Source organism: Musa acuminata, chromosome BXJ3-8, assembly GCF_036884655.1.
Source record: "Musa acuminata AAA Group cultivar baxijiao chromosome BXJ3-8, Cavendish_Baxijiao_AAA, whole genome shotgun sequence".
NCBI classification, from domain to species: domain Eukaryota; kingdom Viridiplantae; phylum Streptophyta; class Magnoliopsida; order Zingiberales; family Musaceae; genus Musa; species Musa acuminata.
The window spans coordinates 41,173,721-41,194,925 of NC_088356.1; the positions used below are offsets into that span (position 1 = coordinate 41,173,721).

The window sequence follows — 21,205 nt, forward strand, 5'->3', positions numbered from 1 at the left end:
TGTCTATTTACTCCTTAGATTTCAGTGCAGATTTAATTTTTTGATACAAAACTGTTTCTTTTCCATAAATCAAAGTATCACGGAAATGCTTAAAAGATTGGGGAAGAGAACACAAGAGTAACAAAGCCTTATCCTCATCATCAATTTTTGCATCTATATTCTCCAAATCCATAACCAAAGAATCAAACTTATCAAGATGCGAGAGTATAGATGTACCTTCAATCATCCGAAGCATATACAGACTCTACTTCAAGTAGAGACGATTCTCCACTGTCCTCTTCATGTACAAGGCTTTAAGCTTGTCCCACATGCTCTTAGCCGTAGTCTCCGTAGCTACCTCCCGTAAAACCTCGTCAGAGAGATTTAGAATGATACTTGATCGGGCCTTCTTATCCATACCCGCAAGCTCTTCTTTTGACATATCATCTGGAATACTCTCGGCTCCCTGTAGCACCAAATCAACTTCGTCTTGAACTAGAATGGCCTCCATCTTGAGTTGCCACAAGCCGAAGTTGACATTTCTATCGAATTTCTCAACAACGATATTTGTTATTGTCATTATTGCCAAAAGATCCTGAAACCAAGCTCTGATACCAGTTTGTTAGAGCTAGCCCTAGGAAATTTACCACAAGGTAATTTTGGCAACCCAACAAGACAATAAAATGGAAAGAATAAAAGCGAGATAAGAACACCAGATATACGTGGTTCGGTCAATTGACTTTGACCTACATCCACGGACGAAAGAGGAGCAAATTACTACTGCAAAAGAGGGACAATTACAAATGCCTTAGGAAGATGTTCCTAGGCCATAAAACACCCGAAAATACTAAACAAGAAAAACCAAACTATAAGTCCAAACTATTTAAATGAGTATGGACTTAAACCAAAGCAAACACTTAGGTTTTTCTTGTGGTGCCACTTGTGGTACCTCTTGTGGTGCATCTGACTTCAAAGCTCAGGCCCTTATTTATAGTTCCAAGACGAGACAACAAGTCTGATTTTCCCGATGTGGGACTATGGGACTTGCCAAACTAATAGAAGGCCTACGCTCGGAGCACGGTTGAGAAATGCCCCTGAATCGAGCTCGAGCCTGAAATTATTTTCGAGCCAGAAGAGGCCGAGCGATCCCATCACAACGATGCTTTGGTAATATCCGTCTGGATAGCCAATGCTCAGGTCAAAAGGGTAACAATGGACACTGGGAGCTCCGCTGACATGCTCTACCTCGACGCCTTCAGGAAACTCGACTTAACCGACGAGGACCTTAAACCCATGGCGTCAACGCTCACCGGGTTCACGGGCGACTCTATTTCCCCGCTCGGGACCACCGCCCTCCCTGTTACCATCGAGGAAGAGCCGAGGGCCAAAACGATAATGACCACCTTCATGGTAGTCAATCTACCCTCGGCCTATAATGTCATCCAAGGCCGATCGACACTCAACAAGCTGAAGGTAGTGGTGTCCACCTATCACCGGGCTATTAAATTTCCAACCCCAATGGGGATCGGGGAGTCCCGAAGTGATCTGGGAGAATCAAGACGGTGTTATCTTACAGCGGTGGCCCTCGCAAGAAAGTCGTGCCCCCGCCAAGTTATGGATGCCCGAGAAGGAGCAGCAGCGTCGGAGCATCTGGAACCACCCGAGCCGATCACCGAGGTACCCTTAAAAAGGAACTGGCCTGATCAGACCATAAAAGTCGAGGCAACGCTCCCCGAAGCAGATCAGCTCTAGCTCATTGATTTCTTGAGGGAAAATGCCGATGTATTTGCATGGTCCCCAGAGGAGATACCCGGGATCGACCCAGGCATGACCCAACACCAGCTCAACATCGACCCAATGGCTCGGCCAATGTGGCAAAGGCCAAGGAGATTCACTTCCGACCGGCAAAAGGCGATCAGCGACGAAGTCGACCGCCTTAAAAAAGCAGGATTCATCACTGAAGTGAAATATCATCGGTGGCTGTCGAATGTAGTCCTCATTAAAAAACTTAATGGAAGCTGGAGGATGTGCGTTGACTACACCGACCTCAACCGGGCATGCCCCAAAGATTGCTATCCACTTCCGAGAGTCGACCAGCCGGTTGACGCCACCACGAGCTATGAGCTCCTTACTTTCATAGACGCATTCACGGGCTACAACCAAATCCGGATGGCGCCTTGGGTGCTTTTGTTTTCGATTGAAAAAAGTAAAGTTCAGTTGACTATTGTCGTATCAAAGAATCAGAGGTTAAGTCATTAGTAGCAATGATAGGAAACTCAACTCAAGAAGAAGTTGTTCATCTCGAGGAAGAAGAACCAATAGAATAAACAAAAGCAAGATCTAAAATAGTTTCAACAAAAGTAAGATCAGGATCTGACTCAATGGCGTCAATTGTAAGGAGTTATAAATTCAATATTGATTCGCTAATCGAAAGATGAAATGAGTTTTGAATATAGTCCAGTCTCAATCATTCTCGTTGAGTATATAGGGTAATCTGAAGACCTTAGATGTGATGCAAGAGAATCAATATGAGCAAATGCGGGATACGAATATAAAGCAGTACAAAAGGAAACGACAATGATAGGAGAGGTCGCCTAAGTAGTTTGTCCTGCCAATAGTGTTTAACTCCGTAAGTGTTAGAAGCATAGTGGGCTAAGCATTCTTGATTCTATCCACAACAGCATAAGCACCCATTGAGACTCCACTAAGAAAATAAATATATATTACTGTTTAGGGACACTTTATGGAAATAGGTGACCAAACAGTTTACACATTATTAAATGTGTATAGGGTTCCTCATTCAAGTATTAATGTTGAGTTTTTCGCGATGCCTCTGCCTCCTTGAATGTAATGTATATAGGATTGATTCCTCACTCAAGTACTATATTATATATTATTGACTAAAGCTTGTTCTATTGCTTGTTTATTATGTCTTAGGAGTTTGTTGAAGTATCAGTGAGTTCTTTATTTGCTTGTTCCATTGCTTGTTGACTTTTGGAACTCAATACTTATCACATTTATGGAGTTGTTGTGGACCCTGATTTCTCTAACTTTAAACCATGTTCAATGAGTCTTATGGCAAATTAACTATGTTGCCTTAGCTCTTCTAATGCATTTAAGCCTATAATATACTCTTTGAGCTGTTTAGTTGCTTGTTCTCAGAACTCACATTAGCTATAGTCAAGAACTCTAACCCTAGCTTGTTTGCTTATTCCTCTGCTTACTTAATCTAGAATGGAAAAAAAAGAATTTTTATCTCTTAGCAGTTGAAGAATAAAATAATCGGTTTCGTAAAATCTGACCTATATCAATTCGACCCAGACCATGATTAAGATGGGACAAAACAACTCTTAGATCGATTGGGTTCGAATTAAGTTAACCAGATCAATGTAAACAATTAAACCAATTATAAAGATATTTTTAAAATTTTAAATAAAAAAGTAAAAAATAAAGACCTCACGATAGTAAACCCTCATTATTAGATTTTGGGACCTCACATAGTAAAATGACCATAAGAATATGTAAAATATTTGACTTCTATATCAATTATGATGTTTTGATATTTCTAAAAAATATTATAAATATATAAAAAAATATTATAATTAAGTCGATCTGTTGCAAAAGAAGCAACAAGTTACTTTGTATGTCCAATTAAAAGATATTTTAACAACTACTAAAAAAAATTAAAGTAATGATGAAACAAAAATATAAATTCAAAAAAGAAGAAGATATTTTTCTTTAGAATTGAGATTTGCTTACGTCATTTTTAAGTATCCGTACATTAATTAGCTCACACATTGAGTCGGTGATAGCTGATAGATGTACGAAAGGACCACATGAACCAAAGAGATGTCAACTCAATTCTATCCTATCAACATGTCGCTCATACATCACACAATGAACTTTGATACATACTTGTAAATTATCCTTGTAAATTAAATTTTATACATGTAACCGTTATTATTAAATATCTAATTTAATAATAATATAACTGTTATCACTAAGATTCATAATTGATTATCATGAATTTCTTCATTAATTATGGTTTAAATGATTTCAGTTTTTTATTCTTTAAACATGAAACCGTTATTATTAAATTAAATATTTAATATTATTAAAGTTCTTCATTATGGTCCAAACGTTACAAATCTGAATTAATTCTTGAACGTTATGATTTGGTGATGATAAATGTTCTTGATGGGAGAACATCTATATATACATGAGGATTTTGGTCCCTTGGCTCAATCATCTCTTTGAAGCGAAAGGCTTTCCTACACCATCTAAAGTGAGAGTTCTGAGCCGAGAAGAACCAAAGTTCAAGAAGAAATCTCTGCAGAAATTCTTGGCGACAATGGCTGGAGGTACGCTATTTCGTTTCCGCATTAGTTTATTGTGTTTCTATTACAATGATTTAGAAACACAAGTTGGCTTCATCAAAATTTCTTACATTTGGTATCAGAGCCGAATGACCTCTGCCTTGATATGAAAAAGTTTTCATTTTTATGCCATGAAAATGAATTGATTTTGGTTTCTTCTTGGAAACTTGTTGATATATTTTGTTGAAAATCATGAGGAAATATCATTTTCAACATTTTAGTTGGTAAAATGCTCTGCATATTTAGTTCTATTAAATTATGTTTATGAGCAAATTTTTTATGTTTAAAATGTCTAGTGATCCATATAATCTTAATTAATTAAGAATTAGCCACAGCATCCTTAATTAATTAAAATTATATATAAAGTTAAAATAAGGATCACATAAGTAATTAGACATCATATTGTGACTGATTATATTTCGTATAATAATTGTTATCCCACAAGATCTTTTATTATATTTAATATAATTAATCAGGATAAAATATCAGATTATTTTCATAATTTACCCACAGGGATTATGAATTGGAATATAATTTGATAGTTTTATCATGAAGACCATATGAATCTATTTGAATTAAGAATTTAGCCCACAGGCAATTTTTATGTCATGAGATTCATATTTTTGGCATGTTTCACATTGGTAAAACATGTAATTTAGTCTATTAAGCTTCAAATTTTGACATAAGCATGTTTGATTTTATGCAATTTCTCAAACTGTTAATTTCTCTGATATTCGATGTGATATTCCCGAACTTAGTGGTGATAACTATAAGATATGGAAGGAGAGGGTTCTCCTCCATTTAGGGTGGATGGATATTGATTATGCTATTAGAAAAGACGAACCACCTATAGTCACTGATACCAGCACTCTAACTGAGATCGCGTTATATAAGCGATGGGAGCGATCCAATCGGCTCAGCGTGATGTTTATCAAAACTAAGATAACTGCTGGCATACGTGGTTCTGTTGACCAGCATGAAAATGTCCGAGACTTGCTAAAGGCTATCGATGAACAATTCATCACTTCGGATAAGGCACTAGCAAGCACCCTTATTATGAAATTTTCATCACTTAGACTCACCAACATAAAGGGTGTGCGTGAGCACATAATGCAAATGCGAGATATTGCGGCTCAACTTAAGAAACTTGAGGTTAATATGTCAGAATCCTTCCTGGTGCACTATATTCTGAACACCCTTCCACCTCAATATAGCCCTTTTAAAATTTCATACAATACACATAAGGACAAATGGTCAATTAATGAATTAATGACCATGTGTGTTCAAGAAGAAGAGAGGCTAGTAATGGAATTGGGTGAAAGTGCATTGATGGTAACCACTCGAAGGAAGAACAAAACTGACAAACATCAAGCCAATCAAAAAGCTTATCAGCAGGGAAAAGGTAAAATACCACCCCAAGCTGATATCAAGAAAGAAGCAAGGTGTTTCTTTTGTAAAAGAAAGGGACACATGAAGAAGGAATGTACGAAATTCCAACAATGGCTTGAAAAGAAAGGTAAACCAACCTCATATGTATGTTATGAATCTAATATGGTCAATGTTAATATTAACACCTGGTGGATTGACTCTGGATCAACAATCCATATTGCAAACTCTTTGCAGGGTATGCAAAACCTAAGGAAGCCAGTGGGAAGTGAGCAAAGCATCTTATCAAGAAATAAGATGGGCTCACATGTGGAAGCAATTGGAACATGCATTTTAACTTTAAGTAGTGGTTTTGTTTTAAAATTGGAAAGAACCTTTTATGTACCAAGTTTCTCACGAAACTTAATTTCTGTTTCCAGACTCGTACCATTTGGATATTCCTTTAATTTTAAAGACACATCATTTCGTTTATTATATAAATCTGATTGTGTTGGGAATGGTATTTTGTCTGACGATCTTTACCGTATTTTATTACAAAATGATAATACTCAAGGTTCAATGCATGTTCACGCTGGCATTAAGAGGTGTAATATTAATGAGGACTCCTCTATATTATGGCATCGGAGATTAGGACATATCTCCATAGAGAGAATTAAAAGATTAGTTAAAGATGGGGTACTTAGTACTCTTGATTTTACTAATTTTAAGACTTGTGTGGACTGTATTAAAGGAAAACAGACCAATAAGTCCAAAAGGGGTGCTAATAGGAGTTCAGACTTATTAGAAATAATTCATACTGATATATGTTGTCCAGACATGGACATACATGGTCAGAAATACTTCATCTCCTTTATAGATGATTACTCACGATATATGTATATATATTTACTTCATAATAAAAATGAAGCATTGGATGCCTTCAAAGTCTTTAAGACTGAAGTTGAGAACCAATGTGGTAAGCAAATTAAAATTGTGAGATCAGATAGGGGTGGAGAATATTATGGTAGATATACTGAAAATGGACAAGCACCTGGTCCTTTTGCTAAGTTTCTTCAAGAACATGGGATTATTGCCCAATACACTATGCCTGGTTCTCCAGACCAGAATGGTGTTGCAGAAAGAAGAAACCGAACATTATTAGACATGGTGCGGAGTATGCTTAGCAACTCCAATCTTCCTAAATATTTGTGGACTGAAGCACTAAAGACGGCTGTGTATATATTAAACCGAGTTCCAACCAAGGCTGTCCAAAAGACACCATTTGAATTATGAAAAGGTTGGAAACCGAGTTTGCGACATATGCGCGTTTGGGGATGTCCGTCTGAAGTCAGGATATATAATTCACAAGAGAAGAAACTGGACCCGAGGACTGTTAGTGGGTATTTCATTGGATATGCCGAAAAGTCCAAAGGTTACAGGTTCTATTGTCCATCTCACACAACTAGGATTATGGAATCAAGAAACGCTAAATTTCTTGAGGATGATGTGATTAGTGGGAGCGATCATTTCAAGAACATAGTTTCCGCACATGATCATATAGAATCTCAACCTTCCACATCAAATGATAGATTGGTTATAGTTCATAGCACTCCTCAAGTACAAACTAGTGCTGAACAACCAATCATTGAAATTCCACAAGTTGTTGATAGTATTCTAATAGATCAAGCAGTTCAGGAACTACAACAAGCTCCTGAACAACTAGTTGAACCACAAGTTCCTCAAGGAACCATTGGTACAACATTAAGAAGATCTACTAGAAATAAAAGATCAGCAATTCCTGGTGATTATGTTGTATATCTACAAGAATCTGACTATAATATTGGAGCCAAAAATGATCCTGAAACATTTTCACAAGCCATGAGTTGCAAAAAGTCAAATTTGTGGCATGATGCTATGAAAGAAGAGATGAATTCCATGATGAGCAATGGAGTCTGGGATCTTGTAGAGTTGCCTAATGAAGCAAAGGCCATTGGTTGCAAATGGGTCTTTAAAACTAAGAAAGATTCGTTAGGCAACATTGAGAGATACAAGGCAAGACTTGTTGCAAAGGGATTTACTCAAAAAGAGGGAATCGATTATACGGAGACATTTTCTCCTGTATCTAAGAAAGATTCTCTGCGTATTATTTTAGCATTAGTTGCTTATTTTGACCTTGAGTTGCAACAAATGGATGTGAAAACAGCATTTCTTAATGGAGATCTAGAGGAAGAGGTTTATATGAAACAACCTGAAGGTTTCTCCTCTAGTGTTGGTGAGCACTTGGTTTGCAAGCTTAGGAAGTCTATATACGGCTTAAAACAAGCCTCCCGCCAATGGTATTTTAAATTTCATGAAGTGATTTCTTCATTCGGATTTGTTGAAAATCTCATGGATCAATGCATATACCAGAAGGTTAGTGGGAGTAAAATATGTTTCCTTGTTTTATACGTAGATGATATTTTGCTTGCAACCAATGATAAGGATTTGCTGCATGAGGTGAAACAATTTCTTTCTAAAAATTTTGACATGAAGGATATGGGTGAAGCATCTTATGTCATTGGCATTAAGATCTATAGAGATAGACCTCGAGGCATTTTAGGTCTATCACAAGAAACCTATATTGATAAACTTTTAGAAAGATTTCGGATGAAGGATTGTTCACCAAGTGTTGCTCCCATTGTGAAAGGTGATAGGTTCAATTTGAACCAATGCCCAAAGAACAATTTTGAAAGGGAATCAATGAAAAACACCCCATATGCTTCTGTCGTAGGAAGCCTTATGTATGCTCAGGTCTGTACTAGACCTGATATTGCATTTATTGTGGGGATGCTAGGTCGATATCAGAGTAATCCAGGTATGGACCACTGGAGAGCTGCAAAGAAAGTGATGAGGTAACTACAAGGAACCAAAGATTACATGCTTATGTATAGACATATAGACAATCTGGATGTGATTGGTTACTCAGATTCAGACTTCGCCGGTTGTGTTGATTCTCGTAAATCAACATCAGGATATATTTTTATGATGGCCGGTGGAGCTATTTCTTGGAGAAGCGCTAAGCAGACCTTGACTGCTACTTCTACCATGGAAGCTGAGTTTGTCTCCTGCTTTGAGGCTACTTCACATGGTGTATGGCTTAAGAGTTTCATTTCTGGGCTTAGAATCATGGATTCTATTTCTAGGCCATTAAGAATTTTCTGTGACAATTCAGCTGCTGTCTTTATGGCTAAAAACAATAAAAATGGAAGTCGAAGTAAACACATCGACATTAAGTATCTAGCCATAAGAGAACGTGTAAAGGAAAAGAAAGTGATCATTGAACATATTAGCACTGAATTGATGATTGCTGATCCTTTGACTAAAGGCATGCCACATCTGAAATTCAAGGATCATGTAGAGAAAATGGGACTTGGTTCCACTTTGTAATGATATTGAAACTCTTATATATATTATGAAATTTTCTCATTCATGCGCATATTATTTTAAGAAAATATATTGTTACTGGACTAAGAATAAACATAAGGTTTATTCATTAAGTAATATTACCATATTAAGATTAAGAAACTAAATACATCGTGATACATGGATGATAATACTCGCTTTTAGAGGACTTATCGCTATGATTCGTGTATTTATTTCTTAAGAAAGTTGTTCAAGAAAAATTAATTCAAATTATTAAGATAGACGTATGGAGCAAGTGGGAGAATGTAACCGTTATTATTAAATATCTAATTTAATAATAATATAACTGTTATCGCTAAGATTCATAATTGATTATCATGAATTTCTTCATTAATTATGGTTTAAATGATTTCAGTTTTTTATTCTTTAAACATGAAATCGTTATTATTAAATTAAATATTTAATATTATTAAAGTTCTTCATTATGGTCCAAACGTTACAAATCTGAATTAATTCTTGAACGTTATGATTTGGTGATGATAAATGTTCTTGATGGGAGAACATCTATATATACATGAGGATTTTGGTCCCTTGGCTCAATCATCTCTTTGAAGCGAAAGACTTTCCTACACCATCTAAAGTGAGAGTTCTGAGCCGAGAAGAACCAAAGTTCAAGAAGAAACCTCTGCAGAAATTCTTGGCGACAATGGTTGGAGGTACGCTATTTCGTTTCCGCATTAGTTTATTGTGTTTCTATTACAATGATTTAGAAACACAAGTTGGCTTCATCAAAATTTCTTACAATACATACTTATATACAAGGATTATCAATGTCATCACCATATATATCGACACACAGCTAAGGACTTCTCGTCCTTGAGAAGAGGACTGGACAAAACATGTCTGCATCATGATTACCGTGAAAAAAGGGATCTGGATGACACATCCAACATTGCTGAACTTTGATATATATATATATATATATATATATATATATATATATATATATATATATATATATATATATATATATATATATATATATATATATATATATATATATATATATATATATATATATATAATGTCTAAATTATTGCTTGGCCATCTATAAATAAACCTCTAAATGAGCTCCATCACAACAACAAGTAATTAACTCCTCTTCCTCCCTCCTTGTCACCAATGGAGATACCATCGTCGGCCATATACTTGGCCCTTGTCCTAGTTTTCACACTCCTCGCAGGCCTCTACCGCGGCGGCCGCCGCCACAAACTCAACCTCCCACCTGGGCCGAGGCCGTGGCCTGTCATTGGCAACCTCAACCTCATTGGTCCTCTGCCTTACCGCTCCCTCGCCGCCATCTCCCAAAAGCACGGCCCACTGATGCACCTCCGCTTCGGCTCCTTCCCGGTCGTCGTCGGCTCCTCCGTTGACATGGCCAAGTTCTTCCTCAAGACCCATGACCTCTCCTTCGTCTCTCGCCCTAAGACCGTCGCCGGCAAGTACACCGCCAACAACTACTCCAACATCAACTGGTCGCCTTACGGCCCCTACTGGCGACAGGCACGCAGGATCTTCATAATGGAGCTCTTCACCCCCAAGAGGCTGGACTCCTACCAATACATTCGGGTGGAGGAGGTGCGCGGCCTCCTCCGGGACCTCTTCAGGTCCACAGAGACGCCTATCGTCCTCAAGGACCGCATTTTCACTGTCAACCTCAACATCATTAGCCGCATCGTGTTGGGAAGGAAGTACACGCAGGAGCAGTCGGTGTCGTCGGGGGCGCCCGCGGCGATCGTCCCGCAGGAGGAGTTCAAGGAGATGATGGAGGAGCTGATGCTGCTCAACGGCGTCATCAACGTGGGCGACTTGATACCCTGGCTGAACTTCCTGGACCTGCAGGGCTATGTGAAGAGGATGAAGATGGTGGGCAAGAGGTTCGACAGGTTCCTGGAGCACGTGCTCGACGAGCACAACGAGCGGCGTCGGCGAGAAGGGAAGGCGTTCGTTCCCAGGGACCTGGTGGACGTGCTCTTGGAGTTGGCCGATGATCACGGTCTGGAAGTCAAGCTCGAGAGGCATTGCCTCAAGGCCTTCATTCTGGTCTGCATGTATCCGTTGTCTCCGTTGTGGTTGTCTTTAAGCAGATCGATTTATGTAATATATTGTTCTACTTGGACTGATGGAACAGGACATGTTCGCCGGCAGCACCGACACCGTCACCGTGACCATTGAATGGGCCGTCTCTGAGATCCTCAAACGACCCGAGACCTTCGACAAGGCAACCGAGGAGCTGGACCGGGTGATCGGACGCGGCCGGTGGGTGGAGGAGGAGGACGTGCACCGCCTGCCGTACATCGAGGCCATCGTCAAGGAGACCATGAGGATTCACCCGGTGGCGCCCCTGCTCGTGCCTCGGCTCTCCCGCGAGCACACCACCGTCGACGGCTACGACATCCCCGCCGGGACGGGGGTGCTGGTGAACGTGTGGGCCATCGGGCGCGACCCGGCCGTGTGGGACGCTCCGGAGGAGTTCCGGCCGGAGCGGTTCGTGGGCAGCCCGATCGACGTGAAGGGACACCACTTCGAGCTGCTGCCGTTCGGGGCGGGTCGGCGGATGTGCCCCGGGAACAGCCTTGGCCTGAAGATGGTGCATCTGAGCCTGGCCAATCTGCTGCACGGGTTCAAATGGAGGCTACCGCCGGGGATGACGGCGGAGGAGCTGAATATGGATGAGATCTTTGGGCTGACGACGCCGCGGAAGGTGCGGCTCCAGGCCGTGGTCGAGCCAAAGCTTCCGGCTCATCTCTACGGCGCCTGATGATGCTGTGTTACGGGGGGTGAACAAGTCACAAATTCCAGCTTTTGCATGATAGTAGTATGTGTTGTTAATTAGTAGGTTGAAGGGAAGTTTGCTGTGGTCCAATAAACTCTACTCTGGAGTTAAATATATATATATATATATATATATATATATGTATGTAATAATTTTAGATAAGTAAAGTACTGTTGTAAAATTTCTAATGCATTTTCCATATGAGCAAATATGTTAAGTAATCAATTTATCATCAAAAATATTTTTTCAACCTAAATGGTTGGTTAGGCCATTTAATTAAGATGAAACTTGAGTTTATTCAGTTCAATTATAACAATCATTAATTATTATTTTTATCTAAGTATGTTTGATTCAAAATTAATTCTAAATATTATTATTAATTAAATCTATTACGAATTATATGAATTTAATCTAAACTTAAAATTGTAAGCTTGTTTAAAAATTAAGAGGTGAAGGGGATCCATGAGAAAGAAAACTGTCGGCCTCGGTGTACTCGAGTAAAAGGACATTCTATCAATGTTAAGTGCAGTCAACACAGACAGTGAGAGTTTGGGTTTAACGAAGGTATTGGCTAAACGTGTTACAAGATACGTACCGTCTACTCTAACCCATACATACATACATACATACATACCCTATTGTTACATCAGTTAAAGCTCGAACCACCAAATCCCAAATTCTGAAGACAAAACTTCTAAAGTCTTAACCAAAATATTAGCAGAAAACACACGACCACCATTTTTATTATCCTCAGGAGTTCAAACTATAAATGAGTTCTGAAAGAGTATTCCAAAACTGAGTTGTGCTGCTACACGAGAGATGTGTTAGTTAGCATAGACATGAGAAAGAAGCCACGGCATCTCATTTTCATTGTTGGGTGACTTCAAAGAATCCCTGTCAAAGTTTTGTATTCTTTACCAAACAGTAGGTGGTCTGTCTTTGTCCAAACTCAAGAAATTATAGAGAAAACTATGAAATGTATAAGATGTAATTGTCTAGTTCATTTTGATGGCGAGCTCTTGATAACTTAGAGATTTCCTCAACTACCTTGAGGAAATCTTATCTGCTTATCATGCCCTCGCAAGATTGAGCTTCCATTAAGGATGCCGATCTTGGACCGATGAAATGAAAAAAGTTTACGGGCGAGAGACTTTGTGAGTGAGTATGCTAGTTGATCAGTTGTATGCAGTGAGAAACACGGAGTTGATGTCTAACAATTTGATCTCGCACGAAGTGGAAGTCGATGGCAATGTGTTTCATGCGGGAATGAAACACTGGATTAGCACACAAGTAGGTAGCTCCAATATTATTACAATATATTGTAGGAATAACTATGGATTAGACGTTGAGTTCCTTAAGTAGATTTGTGACCCAATTGAGTTTAACAACGGTTAGAACTCTAACTCTAAAAAATATTATAAATATATAAAAAAATATTATAATTAAGTCGATCTGTTGCAAAAAGAAGCAACAAGTTACTTTGTATGTCCAATTAAAAGATATTTTAACAACTACTAAAAAAAATTAAAGTAATGATGAAACAAAAATATAAATTCAAAAAAGAAGAAGATATTTTTCTTTAGAATTGAGATTTGCTTACGTCATTTTTAAGCATCCGTACATTAATTAGCTCACACATTGAGTCGGTGATAGCTGATAGATGTACGAAAGGACCACATGAACCAAAGAGATGTCAACTCAATTCTATCCTGTCAACATGTCGCTCATACATCACACAATGAAAAGGATAATATCTTATGCTCTGATAACGTTTTAAACTATAGTAAATTGTTGCATGGTGAAGGAGTTGATATCATTGTAATAGCAAGACCAAAAATAAGCTTCATTAACGTGTTCTAATCAGATCCTACTATCTCTAGTTTTGACATAAGCTATGTTCATAGACTATATTATTATTTTTAATATCAAAATTACATATGATAATTCTTCAAATAACAATCAATTATATCTTGCCGAGTAAGATTAGCCGATCTTCTTATCATGCTCCTGAGGAGTAGTTTGATGAATCACAACTAAATTAGGGCTTGAAGATTGAACAAATCTCATGACAAATTCATCTGATGAATTTTACATACATATATTAATTTTTATTGTAGTTTTCATCGTTTCAGTGGAACTAAATTTAATATTCAGAACAGCACTAAAAGAAAAGAAAAGAAAAGAAAAGATGACAAGACATCAGAATTATCCTTGTAAATTAAATTTTATACATACTTATATATAAGGATTATCAATGTCATCACCATATATATCGACAAACAGCTAAGGACTGCTCGTCATCACCAATAATGTCTAAATTATTGCTTGGCCATCTATATATAAACCTCTAAATGAGCTCCATCACAACAACAAGTAATTAACTACTCTTCCTCCCTCCTCGTCACCAATGGAGATACCATCGTCGGCCATATACTTGGCCCTTGTCCTAGTTTTCACACTCCTCACAGGCCTCTACCGCGGCCGCCGCCGCCACAAACTCAAGCTCCCACCTGGGCCGAGGCCGTGGCCTGTCATTGGCAACCTCAACCTCATTGGTCCTCTGCCTTACCGCTCCCTCGCCGCCCTCTCCCAAAAGCACGGCCCACTGATGCACCTCCGCTTCGGCTCCTTCCCGGTCGTCGTCGGCTCCTCCGTCGACATGGCCAAGTTCTTCCTCAAGACCCATGACCTCTCCTTCGTCTCTCGCCCTAAGACCGTCGCCGGCAAGTACACCTTCTACAACCACTCCAACATCAGCTGGTCGCCTTACGGCCCCTACTGGCGGCAGGCACGCAGGATCCTCATAATGGAGCTCCTCACCCCCAAGAGGCTGGACTCCTACCAATACATTCGGGTAGAGGAGGTGCGCGGCCTCCTCCGGGACCTCTTCAGGTCCACAGAGACGCCTGTCCTCCTCAACGACTACATTTTCACTGTCAACCTCAACATCATTAGCCGCATCGTGTTGGGAAGGAAGTACACGCAGGAGCAGTCGGTGTCGTCGGGGGCGCCCGCGGCGATCGTCCCGCAGGAGGAGTTCAAGGAGATGATGGAGGAGCTGATGCTGCTCAACGGCGTCATCAACGTGGGCGACTTGATACCCTGGCTGAACTTCCTGGACCTGCAGGGCTATGTGAAGAGGATGAAGATGGTGGGCAAGAGGTTCGACAGGTTCCTGGAGCACGTGCTCGACGAGCACAACGAGCGGCGTCGGCGAGAAGGGAAGGCGTTCGTCCCCAGGGACCTGGTGGACGTGCTCTTGGAGTTGGCCGATGATCACAGTCTGGAAGTCAAGCTCGAGCGGCATTGCCTCAAGGCCTTCATTCTGGTCTGCATATATCCGTTGTCTCCGTTGTGGTTGTCTTTACGCAGATCGATTTAGGTAATATATTGTTCCACTTGGACTGACGGAACAGGACATGTTCGCCGGCGGCACCGACACCTCCACCGTGACCATTGAATGGGCCGTCTCTGAGATCCTCAAACGACCCGAGACCTTCGACAAGGCAACCGAGGAGCTGGACCGGGTGATCGGCCGCGGCCGGTGGGTGGAGGAGGAGGACGTGCACCGCCTGCCGTACATCGAGGCCATCGTCAAGGAGACCATGAGGATTCACCCGGTGGGGCCCCTGCTCGTGCCTCGGCTCTCCCGCGAGCACACCACCGTCGACGGCTACGACATCCCCGCCGGGACGGGGGTGCTGGTGAACGTGTGGGCCATCGGGCGCGACCCGGCCGTGTGGGACGCTCCGGAGGAGTTCCGGCCGGAGCGGTTCGTGGGCAGCCCGATCGACGTGAAGGGACACCACTTCGAGCTGCTGCCGTTCGGGGCGGGTCGGCAGATGTGCCCCGGGAACAGCCTCGGCCTGAAGATGGTGCATCTGAGCCTGGCCAATCTGCTGCACGGGTTCAAATGGAGGCTACCGCCGGGGATGACGGCGGAGGAGCTGAATATGGATGAGATCTTTGGGCTGTCGACGCCGCGGAAGGTGCGGCTCCAGGCGGTGGTCGAGCCAAAGCTTCCGGCTCATCTCTACGGCGCCTGATGATGCTGTGTTTCGGGGGGTGAACAAGTCACAAATTCCAGCTTTTGCATGATAGTAGTATGTGTTGTTAATTAGTAGGTTGAAGGGAAGTTTGCTGTGGTCCAATAAACTCTACACTTGAGATAAATATATATATATATATATATATATATATATATATATATATATATATATATATATATATATGTATGTAATAATTTTAGATAAGTAAAGTACTCTTGTCAAATTGCTAATGCATTTTCCATATAAGCAAATATGTTAAGTAATCAATTTATCATCAAAAATATTTTTTTCAACCTAAATGGTTGGTTAGTTCATTTAATTAAGATGAAACTTGAGTTTATTCAGTTCAATTATAACAATCATTAATTTTTTTTATCTAAATATGTTTGATTCAAAATTCATCCCAAAATTTTTTTATGATAATAAATTATTATTATTATTATTAATTAAATCTATTACGAATTATATGAATTAATCTAAACTTAAAATTTTATGATAATAATTTATTACGAATTATGATCTTCTTATCTAATATCCTGATTCTTTCTGAAGAAAGGAGATGAAACATCATTAATAAGAATAGGATACGAGACAACAGAAGAAGTAGGATAATTATAAGGATCTTCAGCAGAAGTAGTAGATTTTTACTGGAGTATTAGCAACTTTTCAATCAATTTGAGTTCATTTACTGGGGTAGAAATGAGTAAAGAAACCTTAAAATAACCCTTTTTCCCAAGGTATTAGCAACTTTTCAGTCAAAAAAGAGCAATTTCAGTTAAAAAACCAGCCCTCTCCTTAAGTGTAGATGAAGGTAAATAACAATCACTTTGCATTGATTTTTCCTGGGTTTATGCAAAAAAATCACTTAAAAGTAGTCCCAGAAACTCTCTTTTTTCCCCCTTTTTCGACAACAAAATTGAAATTATTATTTTTCCCTACATAGTATTTCTATATTTATATTTTAGCTAACAGCAAGCAACTAATAATATTGCACTTTAAGAGTTATTATCAGTCAAAGAGTAAGTTCAGTTTTAATTCAAAAGCAAGTCCAGTATTTGAAGTTCAAATACATTTCTACGTGGCAAGGGATCTTTAATGAGTAAATAGCCATTAGCAAAGTAACACATAGATCAAAGATAATTCTTGTATATATATATATATAGTCTTAGTAAATTTTTGGAGGAATTCATTTCTTTCCATAGTTAAATTTTTTGGTTAGCACTAACGTGAATGAAGTTGTTTTCTCTCATCAATTATCTAGATTTTCTTATCAAGAAGACCTGCCTGCCTTTTAGAATTTTAGTAAATTTTGATGCAATTTAGTAAAGTTATGATCAATTATGAGATTTCTTGAAAATTTACTAATGGTCACTCCAAATATATAAAAAAAGTATTTTTTTTCCTCAACAGGTGAGGATTTTTCTTAACAGCTCTCTGATATCATGTAGTTGGGGAGATATTGGTTATTGTTGAGGTAGTTATCACAAGAGATCTTGATTATTGTTGAGGTTGTTATCACGGGAGATGGTTGTTGAGGTTGTTATCGGGAGATCTTGGTTGTTGTTGAGGTTGTTATCACGGGAGATCTTGGTTGTTGTTGAGGTTGGTTCTTGTGGGTGAGAGGCTTTGTGAGGGAGTCCGCTAGTTGATCAGCAGTATGACAACTTGTTCTTGCACAAAGTGAAAGTTGATGGCGATGTGTTTCATGCGGGAGTGGAATACCGGATTGGCGCATAGATAGGTGGCTCTGACATTGTCATAATATATTGTAGGAGTTGTTGAATCTCGTATTTTGATGATGAAACCACTTGATATGTGTTTATGATTTAATCTGCATTTTGAGTGACGCAAGATGCTTCGATCAGAATGAGATAATTAAAGCAGGAAAATCATATTGGGCCAGAGGAACATGTTAGAAGATTGGACGTCGGGCCGGTGGATTGGTCGATGTATCGATAGAAGGATTCGGGCCATGGATTCGGGCATCGGGCCAAGAAGAGCGGGTATTGCACCAACGATATCGGAGTTGCGGAGTCAACTGGCCGATTGGGCAATAGGCCGTAAGAGAGGACGATGCACCAAAGAATCGAACGACGCGTCGAGGGACCAATGACATGTCGGACAACTTGATTAATTGCTTAGGAGTAATTGTCTAGATCAAACTTTTATTTTACATGTGCAGGATTAACTATGATAGCTTGAAGACATAAAGCAAGTCTACCGGAGTCAAGTTCGATGGGCGTTTGAGAGTCCAAAGATTCGTCGGAGATGCTGCCGGAGCAAATCGAGAAGAAATCGGGGACGTGTCGGAGTTTTCGGAAGTCCACCGAAGAGATCATCGGAGGTTCGCGGAGATCACTGAGAAGGCTCGGCTACTCATTGAACTCGCCACAAGATCGGGAGCCTGTTGGGAGTCCACCGTAAGAAATCCGAAGGTGCATCGGAAGTCCACCGGAAGATCGCCGGAATGCTCGCCGGAACGAGATTCGACATTTGCCATTTTAATACTTGCTTAGGACTAAGTTTTCGGTTACATAGTTTGTATATAATTAGGGTTAGGATTAAGGGATAATCCTATATCCTGGTTAGGGGCCAATTGGGCCCGAATGTGACTTGGTTTGGGCCAGACTTGAAGCCCAACCAGTGACCCGTAAGGTCAGGCGGTGGCACTGCCCAGCACCCGAGAGTTCAAACGGTGGTATCGCCCAGCACCCGAGAGTTCCGGCAGTGGCACCGCCAGAACTCTGTCAATGTTGAAATTGACAGGCGGTAGCACCGCCACCGATAGGCGATGGCACCGCCAGTCACCGGTCAATATGACATTGACAGGCGGTGGCACCGCCAGCCTCGAAAACCCAAGAGAATTCAAAATTTGGAGCCCAAATTTGAATCCTCTTGGGGCCTATAAATACCCCTCAATTCTCAGTAGAGAATACAACTTTTGTGAAGCAATAGATTAAGAAAAAAAAACCTTAGCAAAGTCTTTAGCAAGTCTTGTTTTCAATTGCTTGAGTGTTCACCTCCTTCTTTCTCGTTGAAAATTTGTAAGAGTGTGAACTACTGTAAAAGGTTGTAAGAAGGGTATTTGTCCTTCCCCTTCAAAGTGATTTGCTAGTGGAACTTGGGAGCCTCTTCGAAGAAGGCTTCGCAAGTGGATGTAGGTCATTTTGACCGAACCACTTTAAATTGGTGTGTTCCTTGAATATGTGAGTTCTTACTTTCCTGAAATTATTATTTACACTACTGCTAGCTTTCGGTTTTCATCCACTCAAGTTACTATCGAAACGAAATCTCCTCGTATTTACGAATTCGTTATCAAATTTATGAGTTTTAATCCGTCGCACTAATTCACCCCCCCCTCTTAGTGCCGCTCCGATCCTAACAGGAGTAGAGTTGATGTTGATGCCAAGTTCCTTGAGGAGATTCATGACCCAATTGAGTTCTACAATAGCGATGGCAATGGCATGATATTCAGCTTCAATTGTAGAACATGCAACTGTCTTTTGCTTCTTGGAACTCCAACTGATTGAATTAGGTCCAAGGAAAATAATATACCCCAATGTGGATGTTCTGTTATCAAAATTCCCTGCCCAATCAGCATCAGCAAAGGCATGGAGATGAGGGGTGGAGTGTTTGCGAAAAAAAAAGGCCATGATTGATAGTTCCCTAAAGATATCACAATATTCGTTTGACTACAGACCAATGAATAGTAGATGGTCGATGCATGAATTAAGATAATTTATTGACCGCAAATGAGATATCTGGATGGGTGAGAGATAAGTACTGTAAGGAGCCAAGGACTTGACGGTATTGAGTTGGGTCTGTAGCAGGGCTTCCATCACATAGTTTGAGCGACTCGCCAGTAGATAGAGGTGTTGTAACTGCCTTTGCATCTTACACGTTTGTTTTAGATAATAGATCTCGAATATACTTTCGTTGTGATAGAAAGAGCCCGGAAGATGTGTATGTTGCTTCCACTCCCAAAAAATAGCTCAAGGTTCCTAGATCTTTAAGGGAGAATCGATCTGCTGAATGCTTGAGGAATGCCTTGATTTCTATAGGATTGTTGCCTATGACAATAATATCATCCACATATACCAAAAGATATAATATATTGCCACTTTGGTGATGAAGAAATAAGGAGGTATCAGACTTAGAGTTGATGAAGCCAATTGATGCAAAAAATGAACCAAGTTCGGTGTACCAAGCTCTTGGAGCCTAACAAAGTTCATAAATTGTTTTTTGTAGTTTACAAACATACTTTGGATATTGAGGGTGGATGAAGCCAGGAGACTGCTGCATGAAGACATCGTCAGTTAGCGTCCCTTGTAGAAAGGCATTGTTAACATCGAGTTGACGAAAATACCAACCTTTTGAGATGACCAAACTCAGAATAAGTCGGAATGTTGTGGGTTTAACAACAAGGCTGAATGTCTCAGTAAAGTCAACACCAAGTCATTGATGAAACCCTTTGGCCACTAGACACACTTTATATCTAGCTACGGATCCATCTGGGTTCCGATTAATTCGAAAGGCCCACTTACACCCGATGATGTTTTGTGTAGGATGAGAGGGTACAAGGGTCCATATAGAATTATGGAGGAGTGCATCATATTCTTCACACATGGCTTTACGCCAGTATAGAGATTTTTGGGCTTGAGTAATTGTGGTAGGATCAATGGTCTCTGATAAGGATGTTGTGATGGTATGTAGGTCAAAGATTTGTCATGGTTTAAAGACACCACTTTTGGAGCGTGTTGTCATTGGATATCCAGGGGCTATAGAGGGTGTTGTAGGTATGGGCTGTGGAGGGGCACAGATTAGGGTAGGCTAAGAGACTTCGGTGTGAATGTGATTTCGAGGGAATACCTTCAATCGTAGGGGAACCTTGTGAAGAAGGGAGAGGCACAATGGAGGGGGTGAGGAGTTGTTGCACCGGGAGAAGGAGAGAGTGTGGATCATGAGGAGAAGGACTGGATGATATTATGAGAGACTTGGTTGACGATATTGATGGCGTACTCCAATGATATATATATGATAGAGTAGGTCGCATAGTAGGAGACTTAGGGTTGTGAAATAGAAAGGTAGTCTCTATAAAAATAACATGACGAGACGTAAAGACTTTTTAAGATTGGGGTTCATAGCATCGAAAAGAATTATGGTCAAAGGAGTATCCAATGAAAACACAAGGTTTAGAT

General features: G+C 40.1%; 3 protein-coding genes across 3 annotated transcripts; all 3 read left to right on the plus strand.

Annotated features, from left to right (window-relative positions):
* Positions 1–1,191: 1,191 nt before the first annotated feature.
* On the plus strand, positions 1,192–1,731 carry LOC103995141 (uncharacterized). Its single transcript, XM_009415667.2, has one exon. The coding sequence runs from the start codon at positions 1,192–1,194 to the stop codon at positions 1,729–1,731; it is 540 nt and encodes a 179-aa protein (XP_009413942.2).
* Positions 1,732–10,262: 8,531 nt separating this feature from the next.
* On the plus strand, positions 10,263–12,125 carry LOC103975053 (trimethyltridecatetraene synthase-like). Its single transcript, XM_009389964.3, has 2 exons — positions 10,263–11,225; positions 11,314–12,125. The coding sequence occupies exons 1-2, from the start codon at positions 10,305–10,307 to the stop codon at positions 11,941–11,943; spliced, it is 1,551 nt and encodes a 516-aa protein (XP_009388239.2). The 5' UTR covers positions 10,263–10,304; the 3' UTR covers positions 11,944–12,125.
* Positions 12,126–14,307: 2,182 nt separating this feature from the next.
* Positions 14,308–16,300, plus strand: LOC135644824 (trimethyltridecatetraene synthase-like). The gene is made up of 2 exons (XM_065162745.1): positions 14,308–15,286; positions 15,375–16,300. The coding sequence occupies exons 1-2, from the start codon at positions 14,366–14,368 to the stop codon at positions 16,002–16,004; spliced, it is 1,551 nt and encodes a 516-aa protein (XP_065018817.1). The 5' UTR covers positions 14,308–14,365; the 3' UTR covers positions 16,005–16,300.
* Positions 16,301–21,205: the final 4,905 nt, after the last annotated feature.